We start from the raw sequence: 21325 nt of genomic DNA, 5'->3' as shown, positions 1-21325 counted from the left end.
CAGGAAGATAATGAGCGACTCTGGAATGGTAGGACATTCTGCTTCTGGTTTGACTTCAGGCGGCCAGGTTTGAGGAACATCTTGACTTTTAATGTCTGCTCTCAATTTGATGGCTGCTTTGGCTATAACATCTTGTGCACTGACACTTTTCAGGGTCTGCAGCTCCCTTTTGAGAGACTGATTTTCTTTGGCAAGTTCCCTCATGGACAAGTTATCGGGATAGAGGAGGAATTTTCCTTTCTCATCAGGGAATATCTGCAAGGCTCCAGCAAACTCACTCTCCAGGTTTCGCCTTATGTGCTTGTTGGTTGATTCCTTGACTTGGGCAATGCCTTGGGAGTTCATTGAAGCTACCAGTCTAGAAGAGAGATCAGTCATTGTCATCACTTGAGGATTGCCGAAAAGCTCCATCCTGATGAAGAGGAACAGCTCATTGTATGCCTTATTCACAGCAGCTTCATACTGGGCTGCAGCATCATCATATTCATTGCTGGCAACCTCTCCTTTGGAAACCTGCTACAGCTGCTACAAGGTCTCTACTCACAATGGCAAGGATTCTGCTGTCCCTTTTCTTTGTGGCTGCACTCCTGATCTTTGCATCAGCTCGCAGTTCTCGACACTGCACCAGTACTTCTCTCGTATTCTGTCTCTTGGAATATTTGCTGTTTTTCTGACAATATATGCACTCTGCATCATAAGTCCTAGATGTACTTGGAGCATGTCGAGCTACTCTCTTAGATTGTTTCTCTTCAGCAGTGACACAACTTTTCTTTTCTTTTGCAAGGAGGCCATCAAGAATTTGCTTCATAGTGAAGATACTGCGACACTTTCTGTGGTAGTAGATTACTGGAATCTGTCCCTCAGGAATGTCTTTTGCCAGTTTCAAAACTGGTGCATGATTTCGTATCTGAGCTGCCCTGAGCAGAGTTCTCCATGAGTCGACACTTTGTAGTGAAACCAGCTTATCTGTATCATCAGAACAGTGGATAATGCACTCCACCCGTGGGCGTTTTGGTATTGGGTAAAAACTTGCTTGTTCACCAGTGGCCATATTCAGTCAGTTTTCACCTGCCACATACAAACAAATACATGTAACTTAGGTGTATGAACACTACTAAAACAAAGTTTACTTTGCTTCACCAGCGTCATATTACCATTATTTATCTTACATAGCCACAAATAGATACATTACCTAGTTGCTATGCAACAGCTGTATTTTGTCCACATGAGGCCGCTAAAATCAACACAAGATGAAAGTTCCTCGTAGCCACTTCAACTAATCATATTAACATATACCTTAAAAGAACATGCTAACATTATGGGAAATTAGCTTACAATCTTCTCCAGAGTGAGACAAGAAGATAGATACCAGTTTCCTCTATATGTGTTTAGTAGAAAGCTATCTGGCTGCACGTTAGCCTAGCTTAGCACAATGAATGGAAGTACACAGTACTGGTTATCCTTGGTTGTTGGCCAACTAAGAACTGTCCCAGAGTTTAAGCTAGGCTAATCAGTACCAGGGGTGTTGAAATGCTATATTTGTAAAAATCTGGGCAAATACACAATCGTGAGAGGCACAGAAACAGGTTTCCTGAAAGAAAAATGAAATAGCTGCTCATTTGGAAAGGTTATCATGTATTATTTTACTTCTGTTAGTGTACCAAATAAAATGGCACCAGTGAAGTTGTGTCACCTTGGGTGATATCGATATCTGGTCTGACCCATGGACTAACTGGCTTTGGTCTAGTTAGTTTCTTAGTAATAATGCCCTTCTAATTTAAGGTTCACAATCACCTCACACAATGAAATAGTATGGGTATATTATACATTTCCTGAATCTTTACAGTCCTGTGAGTATTCCAGTTTTTGTGTTTTGTGTCCCTGATATTCCTAGATGCCACAGGGCTAAAAGAAAGTATATAGTTTAGGCGAACATTGCAGAAAGATGTGTGTTATTGACGGGTTGAAGAGCTCAAGTGACCTCTATATTTGTGAGAAATATCCACAACAGGGCTTGAATGAAAGCTAAGAAGGTCCCCTTTAAAATGACACCATAGACAATATTATAGAACATTGAAAAATGTCCTGACCATGAGGCTAAACCAGGATATGCACCAGCATCTAAAATGCAATTTACTTTAGGGGGTGGTTAACTTCATGAGCTGATAACTGTGATACAGCTGCCACTCAGGAATGGTTATCATACCAAAATATCATCTACAGACATGGATCCTTTCAAAAATTATAAGTAAGTTGTGCCACCTTGAGTGTACCGAAATAGGAAATTTTGGGCTCTGGCCCATGGACTAAAAGTGTATCTTGTGGATATTTGTTGAGATGTTGGGGGTAATTTTGGTTCCACAAATTTGGTAACTCCTGAGTTGATTCCATTATCAGTACCAGTCATTGTTGTAGTTTAAACACGGCTTGTATTTAAATTTGCAGTTAATCAATCATCTACTACTACTTTTGGCTGCTCCCGTTAGGGGTCGCCACAGCGGATCATCCGTTTCCATCTCTTCCTGTCCTCTGCATCTTCCTCTGTCACACCAGCCCACCTGCATGTCCTGCCTCATATCCATAAACCTCCTCTTTGGCCTTACTCGTTTCCTCTCCCCTTCCAGCTCCATATTCAGCATCCTTCTCCCAATATACCCAGCATCTCTCCTCCACACATGTCCAAACCATCTCAATCTTGTCTCTCTTGCTTTGTCTCCAAACCGTCCAACCTGAGCTGCCCCTCTAATATACTCGTTCCTAATCCTGTCCTTCTTTGTTACTCCCAATGAAAATGTTAGCGTCTTCAACTCAGCCACCTCCAGTCTTCTGGAGTCTCCGCCTCCTGTCTTTTCGTCAGTGCCACTGTCTCCAGACCATATAACATAGCTGGTCTCACAACCATTTTGTAAACTTCCCTTTAACTCTCGCTGGTACCCTTCTGTCGCAAATCACTCCTGACACTCTTCTCCACCCACTCCATCCTGCCTGCACTCGTTTCTTCACCTCTCTCTTGCACTCCCTGTTACTTTGTACAGTTGACACACACCCCAGTAGATAATCGATCATACACACACACACACACACACACACACACACACACACACACACACACACACACACACACACACACACACACGCTTGCTTGCTTGCTGGTTGTCCATCGTGCCCGATGATGACCATCTTCTTCTATTTGTGGGTCCTTTGAGGACTCAGATAGCAGAAGATACCTGCGCAGAGATGGTTTTTAAAGTGGCATGGGGGGTGCGCTTCTCCCAACGCCACATGACTTGATTGTAGAGGAGATGGTTCCGATGGCAAGGGGGATCCCTAGACGACCGGCACCTCCACACAACTGCAGGGAGCTGCCGGAAATCCAGTTTTTCGGAAACCGCCTCGAAGCGTCCCGCCACAGCTTGCTTTTCTGTTGGGGTAAGCTCCCTTAGCCTTATGTCTTCCAGACTCACCCACAAGGCAGCGGGGCAGTGGTTGATAGGTGCCAGGGCGTGTCCACCAGGGTGGGCCTGCACACCATATCTCTGGGGCCCACTGCTGCTCCGAGATCCCCTGCCAAGTTAGCCTGGGGCCGCAAGACCCCAGTTACCATGTGTGGCCATGGGGAGGCCGGCAGGAGTCTTGGTGAAGGAGAGGCTATGTACTGGCAAGGGAAGGCTTACACGCTAGGACGCTTCCCTATTCGCCACAAAGGCTAGCCAGCGGCAGCAAGCTAAGGGCAGGAAGGACACAAGCGGGTTGGAAGAACACATGCACCTTCCCTCCAACTACACACTGCTGCACTAGACGCATCACAACACCCTGTGTGTATGTACACACACACACACACACACACACACACACACACACACACACACACACACACACACACACACACACATACATACATACACACACATATATATATATATACTATGTATATATATATATATATATATATATATATATATATCTGTGATATATGTACAGTCGTAAAGACCTTATTATTGTTATCTTGGTGGGCAGGGTGATAAACAAGACCAGTAGCTGAATCTTCATTGTAGTGCTTCTTGCTGTTGAGTGTGTGGCACGGTGGCCCAGTGGTTAGCGCTGTCGCCTCACAGCAAGAAGGTCCTGGGTTCAAACCCTGGGGTTGGCTAACCTTGGGGGTCATCCAAGGTCATCCTCTGTGTGGAGTTTACATGTTCTCCCCGTGTCTGCGGTGGGTTTTCTCCGGGTGCTCCGCTTTCCCCGACCATCAGAAAAGACATACATGTTAGGGTTAATACTCCTGTCTGTGCCCCTGACTGAGGCATGGCAAGACGAACTGGAGTTGCTCCCCAGGTGCTGCACTAGTGGTTGCCCACTGCTCCTAGCTACACAGCTAGGATGGGTTAAATGCAGAAAAATAATTGCCTCATGGAGATTAATAAAAATAGCAACAAAAAAAAAAAAACAGTGGGGGCGGGTGTGCTGGTTGGTGTTATCAAGCTATGTGTTGCTGCCACAGTTAAGCGAAATGAGACAAAATGATAGAATAAAGCATGAGAGAGACAGAACTCTTATTTTCATTTCGTTTTTTTTATACAGTGCAAATGGGCATACAGCCTGCCAAGAGACAGAAGGATTGACAGAGACACATAGTACAGACAGTGTACATTACATTACAGTCATTTAGCCGACGCTTTTATCCAAAGTGACTTACAATAAGTGCATTTAACGTAGGAAATCAGTCAACTACTAGTCATCAGAGGTCATAAGTGCATCTTCTCTCTAAACAAGCATCTAAGAGCAAAACCAGTGCTAAAGTAAAAGCGCAAGAAAGAGATTTTTTTTTTTAATGAGTGAATACAGTAAGTGCTACGAGCAAGTAACAGAGTAGTAGTTCTTGAGCAAGTAACAGCAACTTGTTCTACGAGCAAGTAACAGGGTAGCAGTTCTACATCTCCAACAATAGGTCACTGTACTGTACTGGAAGAGCAACTGTGATCATAGAACCTCAGTTTAGCAGCTGTTATTATCTGGATGAAAGCATTTACAGCAAGAGGCATTGGTCATCTCTGTTTTACAAGGAAACTTCATTTTGGAATAATAGTTTATATTTAAGGGTTTTTCTTTTCAAAGATCTGACGTAATTGCACCACAAACAAGATTTTGTCTATAAAATGCCTGTGTACTTGGCCTAGGTCATATAGTACTTGCTAATACTTGTGGTGATTTCTTTTAGATAATGTAGCTGGGCAGGGTTGGTAATATAGGCCAGTTAAGGAGAGTGCAAGGAAGTTTAGACCTGTTAAAAGGCAACTTGAAATTTCTCTCTGACTGACAACTCAAAAGTGTTTTAATTGCTCACTGTGCATGTGAAGGTTGACTGACATGACTGTACCTGAACATTGAAATTACAGACTTGCCAGACATACAAATGATATGCACAAAAAAACAACAACTGCATAACACTGCAGCGGTTAGCAGTTACCTTTGGTAAAAACGTATTGTACTGTCAATCTTGGCATCTATAAATGGCAAAGTATATTGGGCATAGATAGTTTTTTGCTGTTCTGAGATCAGGTTATTCTGCCTTGCCTTCTTTACCCTGCTATTTTTTTCAAACTAGTCAGCAGAACAATGCTTCCTTTCCTTTTTTGACAATGTACTGGCAACGTGTGTGTGTGTGTGTGTATGTGTGTGCGCGCACACGCGCCCACGTCCTTCCAATGTGTGTTTATGTACTTGCGTGTGTGTCGGTATTCATTAGTGTGTACGCACGACAGCTCTGCATATTGTTAGTGTAGCTGTGTGTGTGAACTATGTATGTTTGTGTGTGTGGATGTGTTATCCCTGTGGTCTCATTCACTGTGTGCACGCATCCGTGTATGTAGGCATATTAGCATGCTAACTGACTAATCTACCAGGCTGTGCTATGTGCTCTTTGACCCAACAGTGTCTTTGATATTTGAGAGCTGCTTAGGGGGTGTTCTCTACTTAAAAGCATGTGGTTCCTTTTTAGCTAGCAGCTACCTGCTGTGTCTCTTTTGATATAACAGCTCCCTGTAGTATTGAGTAAGATAAGTCTTTTTCCCCAGTGTCACCAGTGATACAAACACTCAGGGAAAACAATGTAATGACTCGTATTTAAGTCGGGGGGGGGGGGTCTCACCTAAATTCCATAGACAGCCACAATAATTCAACCAAATCTTCGTGATGAACATGCAGCGGTTTGGTGGCTATCAGTCAGGGTTCCCCTACCAGCCAGATGTTGGTAAAGTTTTGTCTGTTGCTTGCAGTATTTTGTTTCATCCCTGTAATGAATTTGATTTGAAGCTCTGTAATGGCAGGTGAAATTCCAAGTGGAAGATATTGAGAATACACAAACCCTTAGACAATAGTGCAAATGTATTTCCACTCTGCCTTGAGAATATGAACTTCCAGTTCAACCAGCTAAGCAGTAGAACTTGGCACTGCACATGAAACTGATGCTGAAAGATCGATCCCATATTGGCCAACTTCATGTTTTGCTCTGTTAAAAGTTGACTGCATTATTGCAGTGTGTCTGAAGAGGAGCAAACATACTGTGAAAAGTTTTGAAGTGATATATCAAAGTTATAGTTACCATGTTGATTGTGACAGTAGTTCACATTCTAAAATGCTAAACTTAACAATTTTTCGTTCTCCAGTGGTGTTAAATTTAATGTTCCGCCTAGAAAATTAAAATGATTGTCTCCAGGTTTTGATGAGTGTTTAAAAAACATTGCTGCCAATGTGACCTGATGTTTTGTGTATTTGTGAAGCACTGCCATTTCACCTGTTGCTCCACATAGTTTGGTTTAGTTATATTGGGGGGCGTGGAGAAGATTGAAATGTAGAAATGAAAAATATGTGGGAACCCTGACTTTACTGTAATTTGATGTATTGTATTGTGAGTGTTTCTCTCTCTCCCTGGTCATTGTGTCATTATCCCACTGTTGTTTCCTTAGATTTCTGTCTGCCTCTGCCACTTTGGATGACATAGCCCGCTCTGAAGCGTGAGTTGACCCCTTTCACTTTACTTTCTGGGTTTTTTTTGTTTTGTTTTGTTTGTTTTTTTTTGCTTTCTTTATAGACAATCAAAGGTTTCTTTAAGTTTTTATTTTCATTCATTTTTTGACTCTTTACTTTCTTGTTTTACTGTGTTTGGGTTTGTGATGGTAAGGGTGTCGTGGTGCCATAGATTTCTTTTGTTGTGGTTTTAGCTTGAGAGTTGTTGAAAATGTGTGGTTCTTACTTTAAAGTGTATTGACCTTCAGAAATGTGAGTATCATGGGATTTTGGACATTTTTGATGTGCTTTTAAACAGAAATATATATTTTTTAAAAATACAATTAAGATGGATTATCATTTAAAAAATGACTTTGTGTTGCATTTCATGTTACAAATGTGTTCAAAGATGTGGCTTTTGCATATGTAAGAGTAGTGGCTTTTTATGATTATAGCAGTGTAGTGTCATCTCCTTTTTATGGTTATACATTTTAAAGTCCCCATGAAATGACCTCACATGAATTCTACTTCCTATAAAACAGAATAACTTAAATAATGACATCATCCTGTACTAGTGGGCACAAATTAAAATGTCAACCAATAAAACTTTCACAAATCTTTGAACAACCTCTCTCATCTACCTATCCCTTCAAATAAAATTGTGTTTCTCTCCCAAACTGATATCTTATTGGTTTACACTTATGAATGATCCCTCCCTGCACCATGTCCACCCCAACATCCTGTTTCAAAAGGAAATGCATAAAATCGAGGAAGTAAGAGTTCCATTTCATGGGGTCTTCAAGAGTTACTCTTAAAAGCTCTTTGGAAGCACTATGGAACATTCTCTCCATTAATAGTCTTGAACACACCTCTACTAGTACTTGACCACACTAGGTCTTCTTTAAAACTATGTCTTGTCAGTCAACCTCTTTCAACCATATGCATGTGTCACTGGGGTGTGTGTGTGTATGCGTGTGCGCATGCGTACATGTATGTAGAAAGGTAGGTGTGTTTCGGTGTGCATCTGTTAGTATGTGTGTGTGCACATGGTTTTGTGTTGCAGGTCCCGTGTGACAACTTGCTTCAACACCTTGGTTTTGCAAATCTGTGGTCATTTATTTGTATTACTTTTTGACCAGGTGAATTTAGTAGATCCCTATATAAGGAAATAAATTATTGTATGAATCATAGTTTAGATACTCTACTACAATTAATAGTTTGGCTTTCTGCGACGTTTGTATGGTTTGTGTCTCATTTTAGGCATCAAGTTGTGATCCATAGTCATCTGCGACGACTAAAAATAGAATGTATTCACACCCCTGCATTTTTCTACATAGACTGACAGTAGGTCAAGGATCAAAGTAAGAGAGCCAAGAAAATATTAAACTATTCGGGTGTTTGTTCGTTGGGTAGCTCTAACAAGCCACCATAAACTTTAATTGTGCTGCCCAAAAATATGGTTTTAGGTTTGGTAGAACGAGTCCCCCATCTGACTTAGAGAATTGTAGAGTCTTGTTGTATTCTGGGCCTTCTACCTTGCCAAATGAAGCGAGATATTGAGTGATCCAACATGCTAAATATTGATTTTAGTATTGGAATAGTGAGCATTTGAAATAAGTAGCGTAATCTTGGGAGAACATTCATGCGAATGGATTCTATTTGACTTAACAGGGACAAGGGCAGAGATAACCATCAGGTTAGATCATCCATTATATTATTAATTATTTAGCCATAATTTGTATTGTATAATCTGTCTAGCAACGGGGGTGTAAAAAAAGCCAAGGTATTTAATAATTTCAGATAGCCATCTAAATTCACTGTCAGCTTTTGTTGGATTTGGGAGGACACTGTTAATATCCACTGCCTCAGTTTTGTTAACATTTAAATTGTAGCCAATTTTTTCATACTTTAAGGCGGGTATGAAAGACAATGAATTTGACAAGTACAGAAGTACATCATCTGTGCACTGTGATATTTTCTGTTTCTCCTGCTATTATCTCAGATATATTCATGTTGTCGCTAATCATTTGTGCTAGGGGTTCAATAAAGACGGCAGAGTGGGTGATAATGGGCATCCTCATTCATTTGTGCCTCTCTCCAGAGTAAAGGGCTCAGATGTGTGACCACTGACTCTGAGTAATGCTGTAGAATGCGGGTCGATGAAATAAAGTTATCACCAAAGCCAAACTGTGCTAGGGTTTGAAATAAATACTTCCAAAACACCTAACCTGACAGGTGAATCAGGGATACTAAATTGCCCCTAGGTGTGAATGTGTACATGAATGTGTATATCTGCCCTGTGATGGACTGGTGATCTATCCAGGGTGTTAACCTGCCTTCCGCCCAATGAACACTGGGATAGGCTCCAGCACCATGTGATCCAATTAGGATAAGCGGCTTGGAAAATAAATAAATAAATGAATAAATAAATAAATAAATTAACTTCCAAGGCACGCGATCAAACGCTTTTTCAGCGTCAAGTGACAATACCATTGCTTCTCTAGAAGCTGCACGGGTCATGACATTTAGAAATCTATGGATATAATTGTCAGAGTAGTGCCCGTTAATGAACCTGGTTTGGTCTGGATGTATTATTTGGGGGATATACTTGTTTAACCTGTGAGAAAGAATAGCTCTTAGCAGATGTTGGTTTCCATTGAGAAGGGAAATGGACCTATATGCACTACACTCAGTAGGAACTTTACCTTTTTTATGAATAACTGCTATGGTGGCATCTCGCCATGATGGAGCAAGCATGCCTGTTTCTAGCCTGTCAATCCACGAATGGTCTGGTCAGGTTCCGACAACTTATTTGTAAGTTTATCCAGCACTTCGCTAACTTCTTGTTGAAATTTCCACATTGCTGTGATGATGACAGCACTCATGTCTGATGTCTGTTCAATAGATACCATTGTGTTAGCATCAACCTCAGAAGCTAGCTCTGCCGATGTAGCGCTGCTGTCTTTCTCGAAATATTTTGACTTTTCTTTGACTAGCGATTTGGTCTTGCACAAATTGTGGCTCATGGTGACTATCTCTCAATTTAATGAAGCTTGGGGGCTAGAAACTTAAATGATGAATGTGGATTTGGTTTGGGATGGGGGAGCTCCTTTCCGGCGGCCATGAAGTTGATGACATCACCCGGATCTCTTTCTTTTTATACCTCATTTATATTTGTCTTACCTTGCATTTTCTTATCTACCCAAGTAAAACGTATAAAGGACAGTTCATGAAGTCTTAAGATTCCCCATCTCATCAACATGCAGCTACTAATGTCTGGCTTTATGTCAGTTTGAATGCCTTTATTGCCTTGGTGTTGTTGTCGCAGAGGAGATTGAACAACTTGATTTTCACTGGATTCGCTGACACACATTGTGCAATATCAATAGACATCACGTACAGTACAAAGTCTTCAAACCTACTATCAACACTTTAAACACAAGTCGTTGTACATTAAATATTTCTATGTTTCCCATGTTTTAAGTTCAGTGTAGGAACAAAATCACTACTTGGGTAACAGTACTGGCTGTTAAACCCATGTCATCCTGCTTGGGGCTGTATTAGAACAAGATCGACGTTTGGATTGCTGGGGTTGTCTTGCTTCAATTTACAACTAGGGCTGCAACTAACGATTATTTTGGTAGTCGACTAATCTGTCGATTATTTTTTCGATTAGTCGACTAATCTAACGATTATTTCTTTCACACCCTCCATCTCTGCTTCCTGAGGGCGCGGATCCTCTTCCGGGCTCCAGTGCATGTTTTACCTCACATGCTTAAGTCTGCACACCTGTGAATGTCGCCCTGTGTCTCTGCCTTAACATAACACGATCCCATAGCGAATTAAAATAATGACTCATGAAACATTTGAATTTGGAACTTGTTTTGGAGCTACTTGTTTAATCAAATGCATCATCAATCATAATGAAAACTAAATAAATACATTAAATAATACAAATGAAAGTAAATGCATTATCAATCATAATAAAAACAAAGTAAATAAATTAAATAATGCAAATTAAAGTGCAAGTCAAAACGTAAAGATAATGTGCAAATAATGTTTTAAAAGTAACTCAAAATAGCAGCCTCTGCCCCAGCACCGCGGTTCTGATGGGGCTGTTAACCTGGTCCAGGAGGGGGACGTGGATCCACTCACTAGGCTCCACCATCTCCAACAGGAGGGGAGGATGAGTCAGATCAGACAGACTTGTAGGTCTTTTGTTTGCTGTGTGTGAGTGAGAGGAGCTGTGTGTGTGTATATGTGTGTCTTACTCTGATCTCATGCAGTTCATAAATGCTTTAAATTGCAGTGCAGGAACGTGAGCATGTCGACGTGCTCTGGAGTGAGGCTGGCTCTCTTCTTTGAGGCGATGTTCCCAGCTGCTGAGAAGAGACACTCAGAGGGAGTAGAAGTAGCTGGAATACACAAAAACAATTTGGCTTGTGATGCAAGGGTTGGATACTTTGCCTCATTCAATTTCCACCAAGACAGGGGACTTTCTGTCTTTGAGAGGGGCTGCTCTCCGAAGTACATCAGCACTTCATTACTGATCGCTTGGTTGCGTGCATCCTGTTCATCATTGGTCTCACTGTCACTGTCTGTTGAGTCACATCCAAGCAGTGAATCGAGAGCTGAAACAGACCTATTTGGAGTTCCCTCAGCTGAGTCTGTGGCATCCTTGTCAGCTGATGCTGCTGTGGCTTCTTCATTCCCACTGGTGTGCTGTTTATTCACAGTACTCCCATCCTTGGACTGTAGGGCCAGAGCTTGTACTTTATTCTGAACAGTAAACCTCTCCTCTGGTGTCAGGAATTTCAGTTTTCGAAATCGTGGGTCTAGTGCAGCTGCAATGATCTGTTTGCTTGGGTCATCATCTGTGATGGTGACCTCTCTTGACCAGCGTGCAGTGGTCTCCTCTGAAGCAGCCGCCTGGAAGGCCTGCACAGGAGCTGTATCATAGGCAGTGTGGGTGGACTTCAAAAGCCCTCTGACTAGTGGAGGCAGGGCGGAGACTGTCACATAGCTTTCACCACTCAAGTAGACAGTGGCACATTCAAAGGCCTGGAGAGCTTTGGCCAGTTCATCTAGCAGGGTCCACTGATCAGCTTTGAGGTCTAGGTATTGTTTCCCTCTCTGTGTTACTGCCGGGTCAGACAGAGTCGCAGTCAGTGGCCATCTCTGTTCCAGCATGCGAGTCACCATATAATAGGTGCTGTTCCACCTAGTAGAGACATCTTGGACAAGTTTGTGTTCCGGGGTCCCCATCTGTTTCTGCTTTGTCTTAAGCTTGCTTGAAGCCAGTTCGCTCCTTTTAAAGTGCTCGACGAGACACCTCGCTGCTCCCAGTGCTTTACTGATCTGAGGGTGTTTCAGTGCACGATTGATCACCAACTGTAAAGTGTGGCCTGCACAGCGGATAGACACCCACCCATGTTTTTCCTGCAAGATGTTTGCAGCCAGTACGACATTGGAGCCATTGTCATGAACAACTGCCACAATCTTGCTTGGAGGGATCTCAAACCTTTCCACAGCCTGCTCAATCCATGCAGCAATGTTGGGTCCAGTGTGCCGTTCTTCGAGTGGCATTGTTGTAAGGCAGAAGCTAGTGAGCTCCCAGTCATCACTTATAAAGTGACAGGTGATGCCAAGATATGCCTCTGTCGCGACACTGGTCCAGGCATCAGTTGTCAGGGCAAGCTTGTTCTTGGTTGCTTTAAGAGCATCTTTAACCTTACCAAAAGTAGCTTCATACTTTCCCTCCATAAGCTTAGTAAAATGAGTTCTGGAAGGTAAGGTGTAACCTGGATGGAATGTGGTGACCATCTGCTTAAATCCCCCATCTTCAACCATGGATATTGGTCTCATGTCATTGACGAGCATGTTGAGGATGCTCTCTGTTAAGACTCCAGCCATTTGAGGGGTGCATGAGCCTCTCTTCAGGATGAACTCATCCACACGCCTTTGCTTAGTACTAAAATAGAAAGAGAACAAAACAGAAAGCTGTATTAATTATCATCACAAGTTGTAGGCTATGGTATCAGTTTATCTTAGTGTACTGCCTAATACCAATTAAACCATTTAAATGAATAAATATCTTACAACTGAATTATTGATATGCTCCAACCCAGTCTAACTAGCTAACGCTACGACAAGCTACAGCTGATTAGAGCGCACTGTGAAAGCTAGTTGACTGTCTAGGCTACAGACAGCTCACGTTAGCACCGTGTCGTGTTTTTGCAGACTGCAGATTGACTAGCTAAGTAAGATAGCTAGCTAATGTTAGATGGTGCTAACGTTCCCCGTCTCTGCAGTCTTGCCTGCGCTTTAGCCCAAAAAGTTCAATTTTTTTCAACTGAAAAAAAAGAAACCTAGAGCTCATAGCGTAAGTTACTGCAGAGTCAGTGAATGTTAGAACTCGTTAACATTTAGCTAACGTTAGCAATCTTAACTTAGCTAGTTAAAGGTCCGCGGTGGTGTAGCGGTCTAAGCATCGGCTCTGTGTCGATGCAGTTGCCCACTGGGGACTGGGGTTCGCGCCCCGGTCTCGTCAGATCCGACTATGGCCGGACTCGACGAAGCAGCGATCATTGGCAACGCTGTCTTCGGGAGGGGGGCGGAGTCGGCTTGTGTTCGTCACGTGAATGCGTCTCTGTGTGTGTCGGAAAAGCAGTGGTTCGGCTTGGAGTCGCCTTGTCACGAAAGTGGCGAGGCGGTCTCCTTCGAGACTGCCGGCCGGAGAGATGCAGTTGGCGAACGCATACAGTGCGAGGGTGGGTGTTTGAATTAAAATAGGGATCGATTGGCCACTAAATTGGGAGAAAAAGGGAAAAATCAGAAATAAATTTATAAAAAAAAAAAACTTAGCTAGTTAATACTCCAGTCTGCAAAAACACGACACTCGGTGATAAATGACGGAGCTAAACAACTCTAAGCTGTAGTGTGCTATGCTGCAAGCTTGGTGCTGTTTAGCTAATGTTACATACAGCTCGTTGGTGGATACGCAGAATCCACATAACTGAAATAGCGTTCGCTTAGCAAGCATCACCCTTGAGACGTTCTGTTTTCCAACATGTAACTTAAGCTAACGTAAACATTACGATACTGTGGCTAACTAGCTAAACTTACCCATGATCCGAAGTAGCAATCATCGTGGCTCCAGGGTGCTTGCGTTTCAAATGCTCGTGCATCGCCGTAGTGCTGCTGTGGAATGCCAATTCGGCTTTGCATATTCTGCATTTAACTGATTCTTTGGCTTGTCATCTGTGAAATACTCCCAGACTTTTGATAGTCTCGGTCTCGCTGGTTTTTGCTCTTCATTAGCCTCATTCGCTCTCCTTTCCACCATCGTTCATACGCTTTCTTCTTCTCTTCGTCGTTCATGCAAAATGCAGTTATATCAGACGATGGAAGCGATACTGCCCCCAGCACTTCCTATAGGGCATTGCAGTTACAAATGAACATTTGTGCGGTTTTGAGTTAACGTTACTGGCTCTGATTGTTTTTATACGACGCGTCGAAGCTAAAATTCTGCGTCGACGAGTTTTTATGATCGACGTCGTCGATTATGTCGACTAATCGTTGCAGCCCCATTTACAACATGTTTGAATCTACTCCGTAGGCTGTTTACCCCATGCCATTGTGCGCTAGGGGCTTGAAGTGGAAGAACAGTGTGACTGTTTAAATTGCTAGTTTTTAATTGAATTTGCTGAGGTTGTCTTGTTACAATTAAGAGTCTCTCTGCTCCGTGGAGACGTAGCAGTTTATAAGTCAGTGTAGCTATAAATCAGTGACGTTAAAGCTGTTAGGAGAAGTTTGGGATTTTTATTGATTTTTGTGCACCCCTGTGGATAAAGCAATAGTGTATTGCCAAAGAATGACTCTATTTCACACAAGCATTTCCCCTGGTTGCAAAGATCTACTATGTTCACTCTCTGGTAGCTTGTGCGTTTGTTTTGCATAGAAGAGTGAGAAATGTAGTGTTTTAGAAAAACAGCTGTTTGCAAGATTCAAGATATACAGCAATGAGGTGACATAACTAATTGTGGGCATATATCTCATCTGTGTACCATAAGCCATTTTTTTCTGGCTTTGTAGGGAATCTGACTTAGAGACAAGCATTTCAAATCATTATATAGCAGTGATACTCAGCAATGATTATCACTTTTGGACCTCTGTGTCACAGAAAGCTAAAAGTATGCAGGTTTTTATTCCAACTAGACTGCACAACAGATTATTCACTGTTAAGTCCCCGTTTTTGGTTGAATGTGTGCTAATCGGTGCAATTAGCTGGTGTTGAGTCAGGTTGGAATGAAAACCTACCTACTCTCAGCCCACCATGGCACATGGCTGAGCACAGTCTTATATAGCAGTGTTTCCCAACCCAGTCCTCAAGGACCCCCTATCCTGCAGATTTTCATTGTAACCCTGCATAGGTAGCCCTGCTTGTACTTACTCAACCAATCATCTCATAGCACTTAATTATGCAAGGTGTGCAACATCTGACATAATTCATTTCTGATTGGTTGAATAACTACAAACAGGTACCTATTCAGGGTTGCAAAGAAAATCTGCAGGATAGGGGGTCCTTGAGGGCTGGGTTGGGAAACACTGTTATATAGCAATATCTAATTTAGCTGATGGTCTTGTTTGCTTATTGTCTTAGTGGTGCTGCCAGTCACCATTTGAATCCTGGGAGATATTTTGGCTGTGATTAGTAGGTTTGATTTCTCTATCAACCACTCTGGCAAACAGCCAATCATAATTTAAAACAGTTTAGTCAACCTTTTTAGCTTCACAACCCAGTATACATATGCATTGATTCCTACTGGCAAAACTCTTGGGTCAGGATTGCACTCATGGAATGTTAAACGGGGATACTAGTGCTTTCCATTTCCCATTTTCCTGCTACCACAGGAAGCTTTGAGGGTGTAAAGTATTAGCTAAGGTTATGAAGAAAAACCAGTTATTACAAAGGTTAACTAGAGAAGTGCACTCAGTAGAGTGCAGAACCCCGCCAGGCACATGTTTTCTCCCCTTCTCCGGTGTTGGAACTTGGCGACAAACCACCCTTTTTTTCGTCTACCGGGAGAAGGCAAATACATGCACACACAGACAGACAAACCAATGTTTTTCCTGCCATTACAAGACTTTTGTACAGCGCCCAAGTCGATTGAACAGGAAATATTGAGGGAAAAAAAGTTGTGGTTAATATGCAGCACTCAAGCTAAAAAAATCTACCTGATAAAATGGCTGGTTGATCTAAGGTTTCTGTGTCTACATTTCAAATTTCTCTATTAACCTGTTCAGGTGCTGGTGTAATGTTTTCATACTAACCTCTGGTGAACGCATCGTTCTTTTGGAATGGGGTTGAAGGCATAAGAAGAGGGTATTGGTCTATGTCTTTTGTTTACTGTGGTGAAGATCTTATACTTAACTCCACCCCACTTCCCAACAGGTATAAGAAGACTCAGGAGACTCTTTCCAAGGCAGGACAGACGACCAGTGCAGCCTTCTCCACAGTGGGCACCGCCATCAGCAGGAAACTGGGAGACATGAGGTACGGGAATAGCAGAGCCAAAATGCAGGTCACACCTGCTCTAGGTTGGAGTAGGAAATGGGGAGTGGACAGTGTTAAAGCAGAACTAGACAGAAATCCAGTTTGATGTAACACACACAAACGCATATATGGTAATTTGATTATATCAGGTAATATGACACAGGCATCGACACACACACACCTCTTGTTCAAGAGCAAGTCACTAAAGCCCTACCAGCGCCCAGAGTGCTGTCTTGTAATTTGCCTCTGTCTTTCCTGTGGAGGACAGAGAACTGTCTTCTGAATTTAAATTGTATCATTTTCATGCAGTTTTTTAACTGTTGATGCATGCTCAATAATCCAGGCAAGGAAATCACAAAGTTGAATCAGTTCATCTGGACACAACATTTATTGGGAGACATGTTTCATAACTCATCTAAGTGTCTTCAGCTTGAGAATGCTTCAGTCTCAGACTGAAGAAGTCAGACAGTCTCAGACTGAAGAAGTCACTTAGAGAAGTGTTGAAATGTTTCTCCCAATAAACGTTGTGTCCAGATGAACTGATTCAACTTTCTGTGATTTTTTTTTTTCAATATTTGAGTTTGAGTGAAAACTAGCTCCGCTCTGCTGTGACAAAACTGTCTACTCCTTATTTTGTTCTCGTATGTCCAAAGTCCCTTTTTTGTGCTCACTAAGAATCAGCTTTTAGCGCCTCCCTTCTATTCTTAATCAGTAGTTGGTCACTTGCAAAGCTGACCCTAGATCTTTGTCTGTGGTGGACTAGAGTCTGGCTTTCAGTCAGAATGAATGTGTATAAAACATCTTGAGAGTAGACATGAATTAGAATATTTAACTAACTCTTCCTGCATGTTTCAACAGAGAACCGCTAATTCTCTAGTCTTTACTAAGTCACTCACTCATTCCCTCTTTTCTACAGTCACCTAGTAATTTCCATAGTCTCACATTAACTTTAGCTCTTTGGGTGATGTGTGAGAAGCAGGGAGTGGGGCCGAGTGTGCCAGCAGAGGTGTGTGCATTCCTACAACTGTTGTTCATCTGCCTCTTTCTCTGATTGATGGCATGTTTCAGCACTTTTCCTACCTTGTCAAACCCCCAGCTCCTCTTTCCTCCTCTCCATCCATCCATCCATCCATCCACACTGTTACCCGAATTGATTCAGCAGTTGCAGGGGGTCTTAACTTTTGGGTCCTGATGGGCGGTTTATTTTGTCACCCTACTGCTGGCTCCCTAAAAAGAATATAAATGTGTAAGTGGGGCATGACAAGACAAATTGGGAAAAGCCTCCTCAAATGTTCCCTGGTTAACTGGTCTTTGTGTACACAGAAAAAAATAAATAAAATAAAATCGCAAGCTCACAAGAAACAATGAAGTAATTTGATGTTCCCCCAAATCATCATTGAATGTATTGATCAGACCACCAAAGTTAGTGGTGAAAAACAGTGGGTAGGGCCAAACCAAAAACTTCATTTAAGAGGCAGGGCTCGAAATTAACTTTTTTCCTCAGTGTCCCACAACTGTCCCAAATTCTACTTTGTATTGTCCCGGATATAACCAACAGTGTCCCAAATTTTAATTCTTGTCGTCACCCCCCCCAATTATGCAGAATACATATAATTTGATCCTTTTTTGTCACTTAATCATCACACCATGGACTCCGGTCCACCATAAGTTTAAAATACTTATTCTTTTATTAAACATATGAATATTAGTTTTGGGAGTTGGCAGTCGTTTAGGGAGTCGGCAGTATTGGGGCTTGCATCAGGGGGCTGTTTATTCAACCACCTCAGCATTTCTTTCTTCTTCTTCTTTTAACTGTCATTGATGATGGTCTATCGCTCTGGCTCTATGAATGTTGCATTGGCGCGAGTCAAGCAGCAGCCACTGGCAGGGTGGATGACGTAGAATGCATTCTATGATTTGCACGAACAGGCGATTGACTGCCCTATCGTGAGGTGCCGCAAGAATGTAAGCCTTCTGTAGTTTCGCCGTTCACACATTTTTATTAAATTATTCAAACGACAAAGTAACGTCTAGATACTCATAATTAATGACTTTGCAAATAACACCTATTTCGAAGTTTACTTTGACATTTTTTTTCACTGTCCCGAAATTGTCCCAGACAAAATATATTTGTGTCCCAGTAGGATTTTTTATGGTCCCCGGGACATCGGGACATCGTTAATTTCGAGCCCTGTTAAGAGGGATAAATTATCAACGTGGTTCCTCCTGATGTGAGTTTAAATGAATTAATTATACAGGTGGCAATAACAAATAAACCTTGTATGTTGAGGGACACCCCCCACATCCTAACGTGGCTTCACATTCTTGTATATATTTGGTAATCCCTCTTTGTCATTACTTTCGCTTACCACTGCCAAGTGATTACAGAGGAAACACTGCATCCACCCATCAGTCCCACCCTTCAAAACTGTTTCTTTACTTGAAGAACGTTGTTCCTGATAAATTTACTACATCCCTGCCTTGCTGTGTCCCATTTGAAGTGTGTCTGTGTGAGCTTTAGCAGTGTTGTGCCTTTCTTTTGTGCCCTAATGTTGCTGCTTTTAGCTTACCCTTTCTCTTTTTTGTTTCTCCTTGCTGCATTGGGTTGGTCCACAGAGCTCTACCTTTCTCAAATTCCTTTGGGTAAGGCTAACCTGGTATCTCGTAACAGCTAAGAGCTGTATTAAAAGTTACGTAGGCTTAAAGTTGTCAATGGAGGAGAGAGACTGATGTTTTTAAGGCTTGTTTTAGAGCCCTGGGGTTAAGCTCTGTCATTTTTATGGCCCGCCTTGCTTTAAATATTAAAACCTTGCATCCTGTCGCGTTTGCTCAGAATATCTTGTTTGGTTTCCTTTTTTTTTTTTTTTTTTAGAAAAAACCCTTGTTTGTAAAACCTTGCAGCTCCTATTTTTGTTCATTCATGGGGACTTTTCTGAAATATTCTCTTCCCAGTGCATGGTGTAATGCATATGTTGTTTCTCAGGTGGACTAATTAATAGAATAGAATGTCTAAAACTTGTCTCCTAACCCTAACTTTTAATCTCATCTATATATTAGTAGTTTATTCAATGAGTAAGAAATGAAGCGACATATTAAATGCCAGTTATTTACCACTGAAGGCACCCTTGTTCCTCATTTTTGGCAGCCATAACTGTGTGTAGGCATGCAGTGTGTAGAGCGGCATGATAATTAATATTCACATCATAATTTCAGAAGACACGTTTCATTTCTCCAGAATGACAACTCAAGCTGAAAATGGTCAGCGGGATGTAAATCCCTCATGATATTGATCTCAGTACCAAGCAGAGTAAATGGGATTATCACTCAACATTACTGTGCACTCCTGCTTTTGAGTATTGGTGTGAGGGTGTGTCTGTACTGCATTGACACGTTAACGTCAGTAGAGGGCATCAAAGCTCTACTGTGTGTGTGTGTGTGTGTGTGTGTGTGTGTGTATTTGTTTGTGTGCGAGAGCCTCTGCTTGCTCTCTGTCTAACACTTGCACTTCTGTGTCCCTCTTCCTTAATGCTCACAAAGTAGCAACTATTCCATTCGCCACTCGATAAGTATGCCAGCCATGAGGTAAAGTAACACGCAATTCTGCTCACAGTTCCTCCTCTTCTGCAGGGCCAGCTTTCACTGTAACATCAAACATTGAGTCTTGATTTTACTTATTCCACCCTTGTATGTTGTTATATCTGATTTTATTTTACCAGCTGGATGATGTTTTCAACTATTATGTAACGACACAAAAAAAAAACTTAAGATGTCAGTATCTGGTGAATGCTTGCCATTGTAGCAGAGCAAAAATGCTCCCTTCCCCTCAAAAAAAGGAATACAAGTTAGTTCAGGCCTTTAATGCATGGGGGGGGGGGCATGGATAAAGACTACATCCCAAGCCTAGGGTTTCCCTCCATTTTCATGTGTTATTTGAAGGATCAGTCAGACAGATTGTGTCCTACAGTCTCTGTTTGATAATGAGCTGATAGAAGCTAAAAGCTGATGGGTTTGTCTCAAGCAGGTATTGTGGTCCCTGCTTTAGAAAGCATGTCTTGCCCCTAAAGGGAATGAAAGATGCCATGCTATTCCATGGTTGTAACTGAAATAAACCTGCTTCACATTAGTTTCCTCAGTTCAGTTCAACACCTGTTTAGAAATAATCCAAACTAGTGACGCTAAGTCAGTTTATTTGTACTGATGGCTTTACATTCTGCAAAAACAGGTTAAGTATAGTAAACGTGTTATAGTGTCCATTGTATAAATGGAGGTTATTTGGGAAAAAAATGCTTGTTTTTTTGTGTTGTGCTCACCAGCTGGAGTTCATATTTGATATGTCTGTTTTTAATTTTTGATTTACCACCTCACTTCTTGGTGTGAGCTGTGGTTTCTATGAGTGTAACTCTGTTTCTGTGCTGTAGGAATTCTGCAACCTTCAAATCATTTGAAGACAGAGTTGGAAACCTCAAGGTGAGGCATCCACAAATACTAAACACATTCATACACACACTCGCCACACTCACTTCCTCCTGTGATGATTTTACAGCTTGAGCCCAGGCCTTTTGTCATTTTTAGCATTTTCTTCCACTTCCATTTTCCACCAGTTTTCCCTGGTATCATACATAAACAACACATTGGTGAAGTTTATTTGATTAAAAAAAGAAAAAACTCACTCAGTGGTTGTGCATGCCTGTGTATTTGTGTAAGGTACGCTTATGAGAAGAATTAATAATATTCTGTTGGCTCTCTTGTGTTTTCTACCTGTCT

At 41.9% G+C, this 21325-nt stretch overlaps 1 protein-coding gene across 2 annotated transcripts in view; it reads left to right on the top strand.

Annotated features, from left to right (window-relative positions):
* tpd52l2b (tpd52 like 2b) overlaps positions 1–21325 on the top strand; it is a 52669-nt gene that overhangs the window by 27448 nt on the left and 3896 nt on the right. Inside the window, exons 4-6 of one of the 2 annotated variants that reach the window (XM_056273197.1) lie at positions 6966–7013; positions 16460–16561; positions 20980–21028. In XM_056273197.1, the coding sequence (XP_056129172.1) occupies positions 6966–7013; positions 16460–16561; positions 20980–21028 (199 nt within the window). The remainder of the gene's footprint in view (positions 1–6965; positions 7014–16459; positions 16562–20979; positions 21029–21325) is intronic. The other variant, XM_056273198.1, reaches the window with a different exon arrangement.

The sequence above is a fragment of the Lampris incognitus genome, chromosome 2, assembly GCF_029633865.1.
Source record: "Lampris incognitus isolate fLamInc1 chromosome 2, fLamInc1.hap2, whole genome shotgun sequence".
Classification (NCBI taxonomy): Eukaryota; Metazoa; Chordata; class Actinopteri; order Lampriformes; family Lampridae; genus Lampris; species Lampris incognitus.
This window is presented reverse-complemented; position numbering and strand designations above follow the sequence as displayed.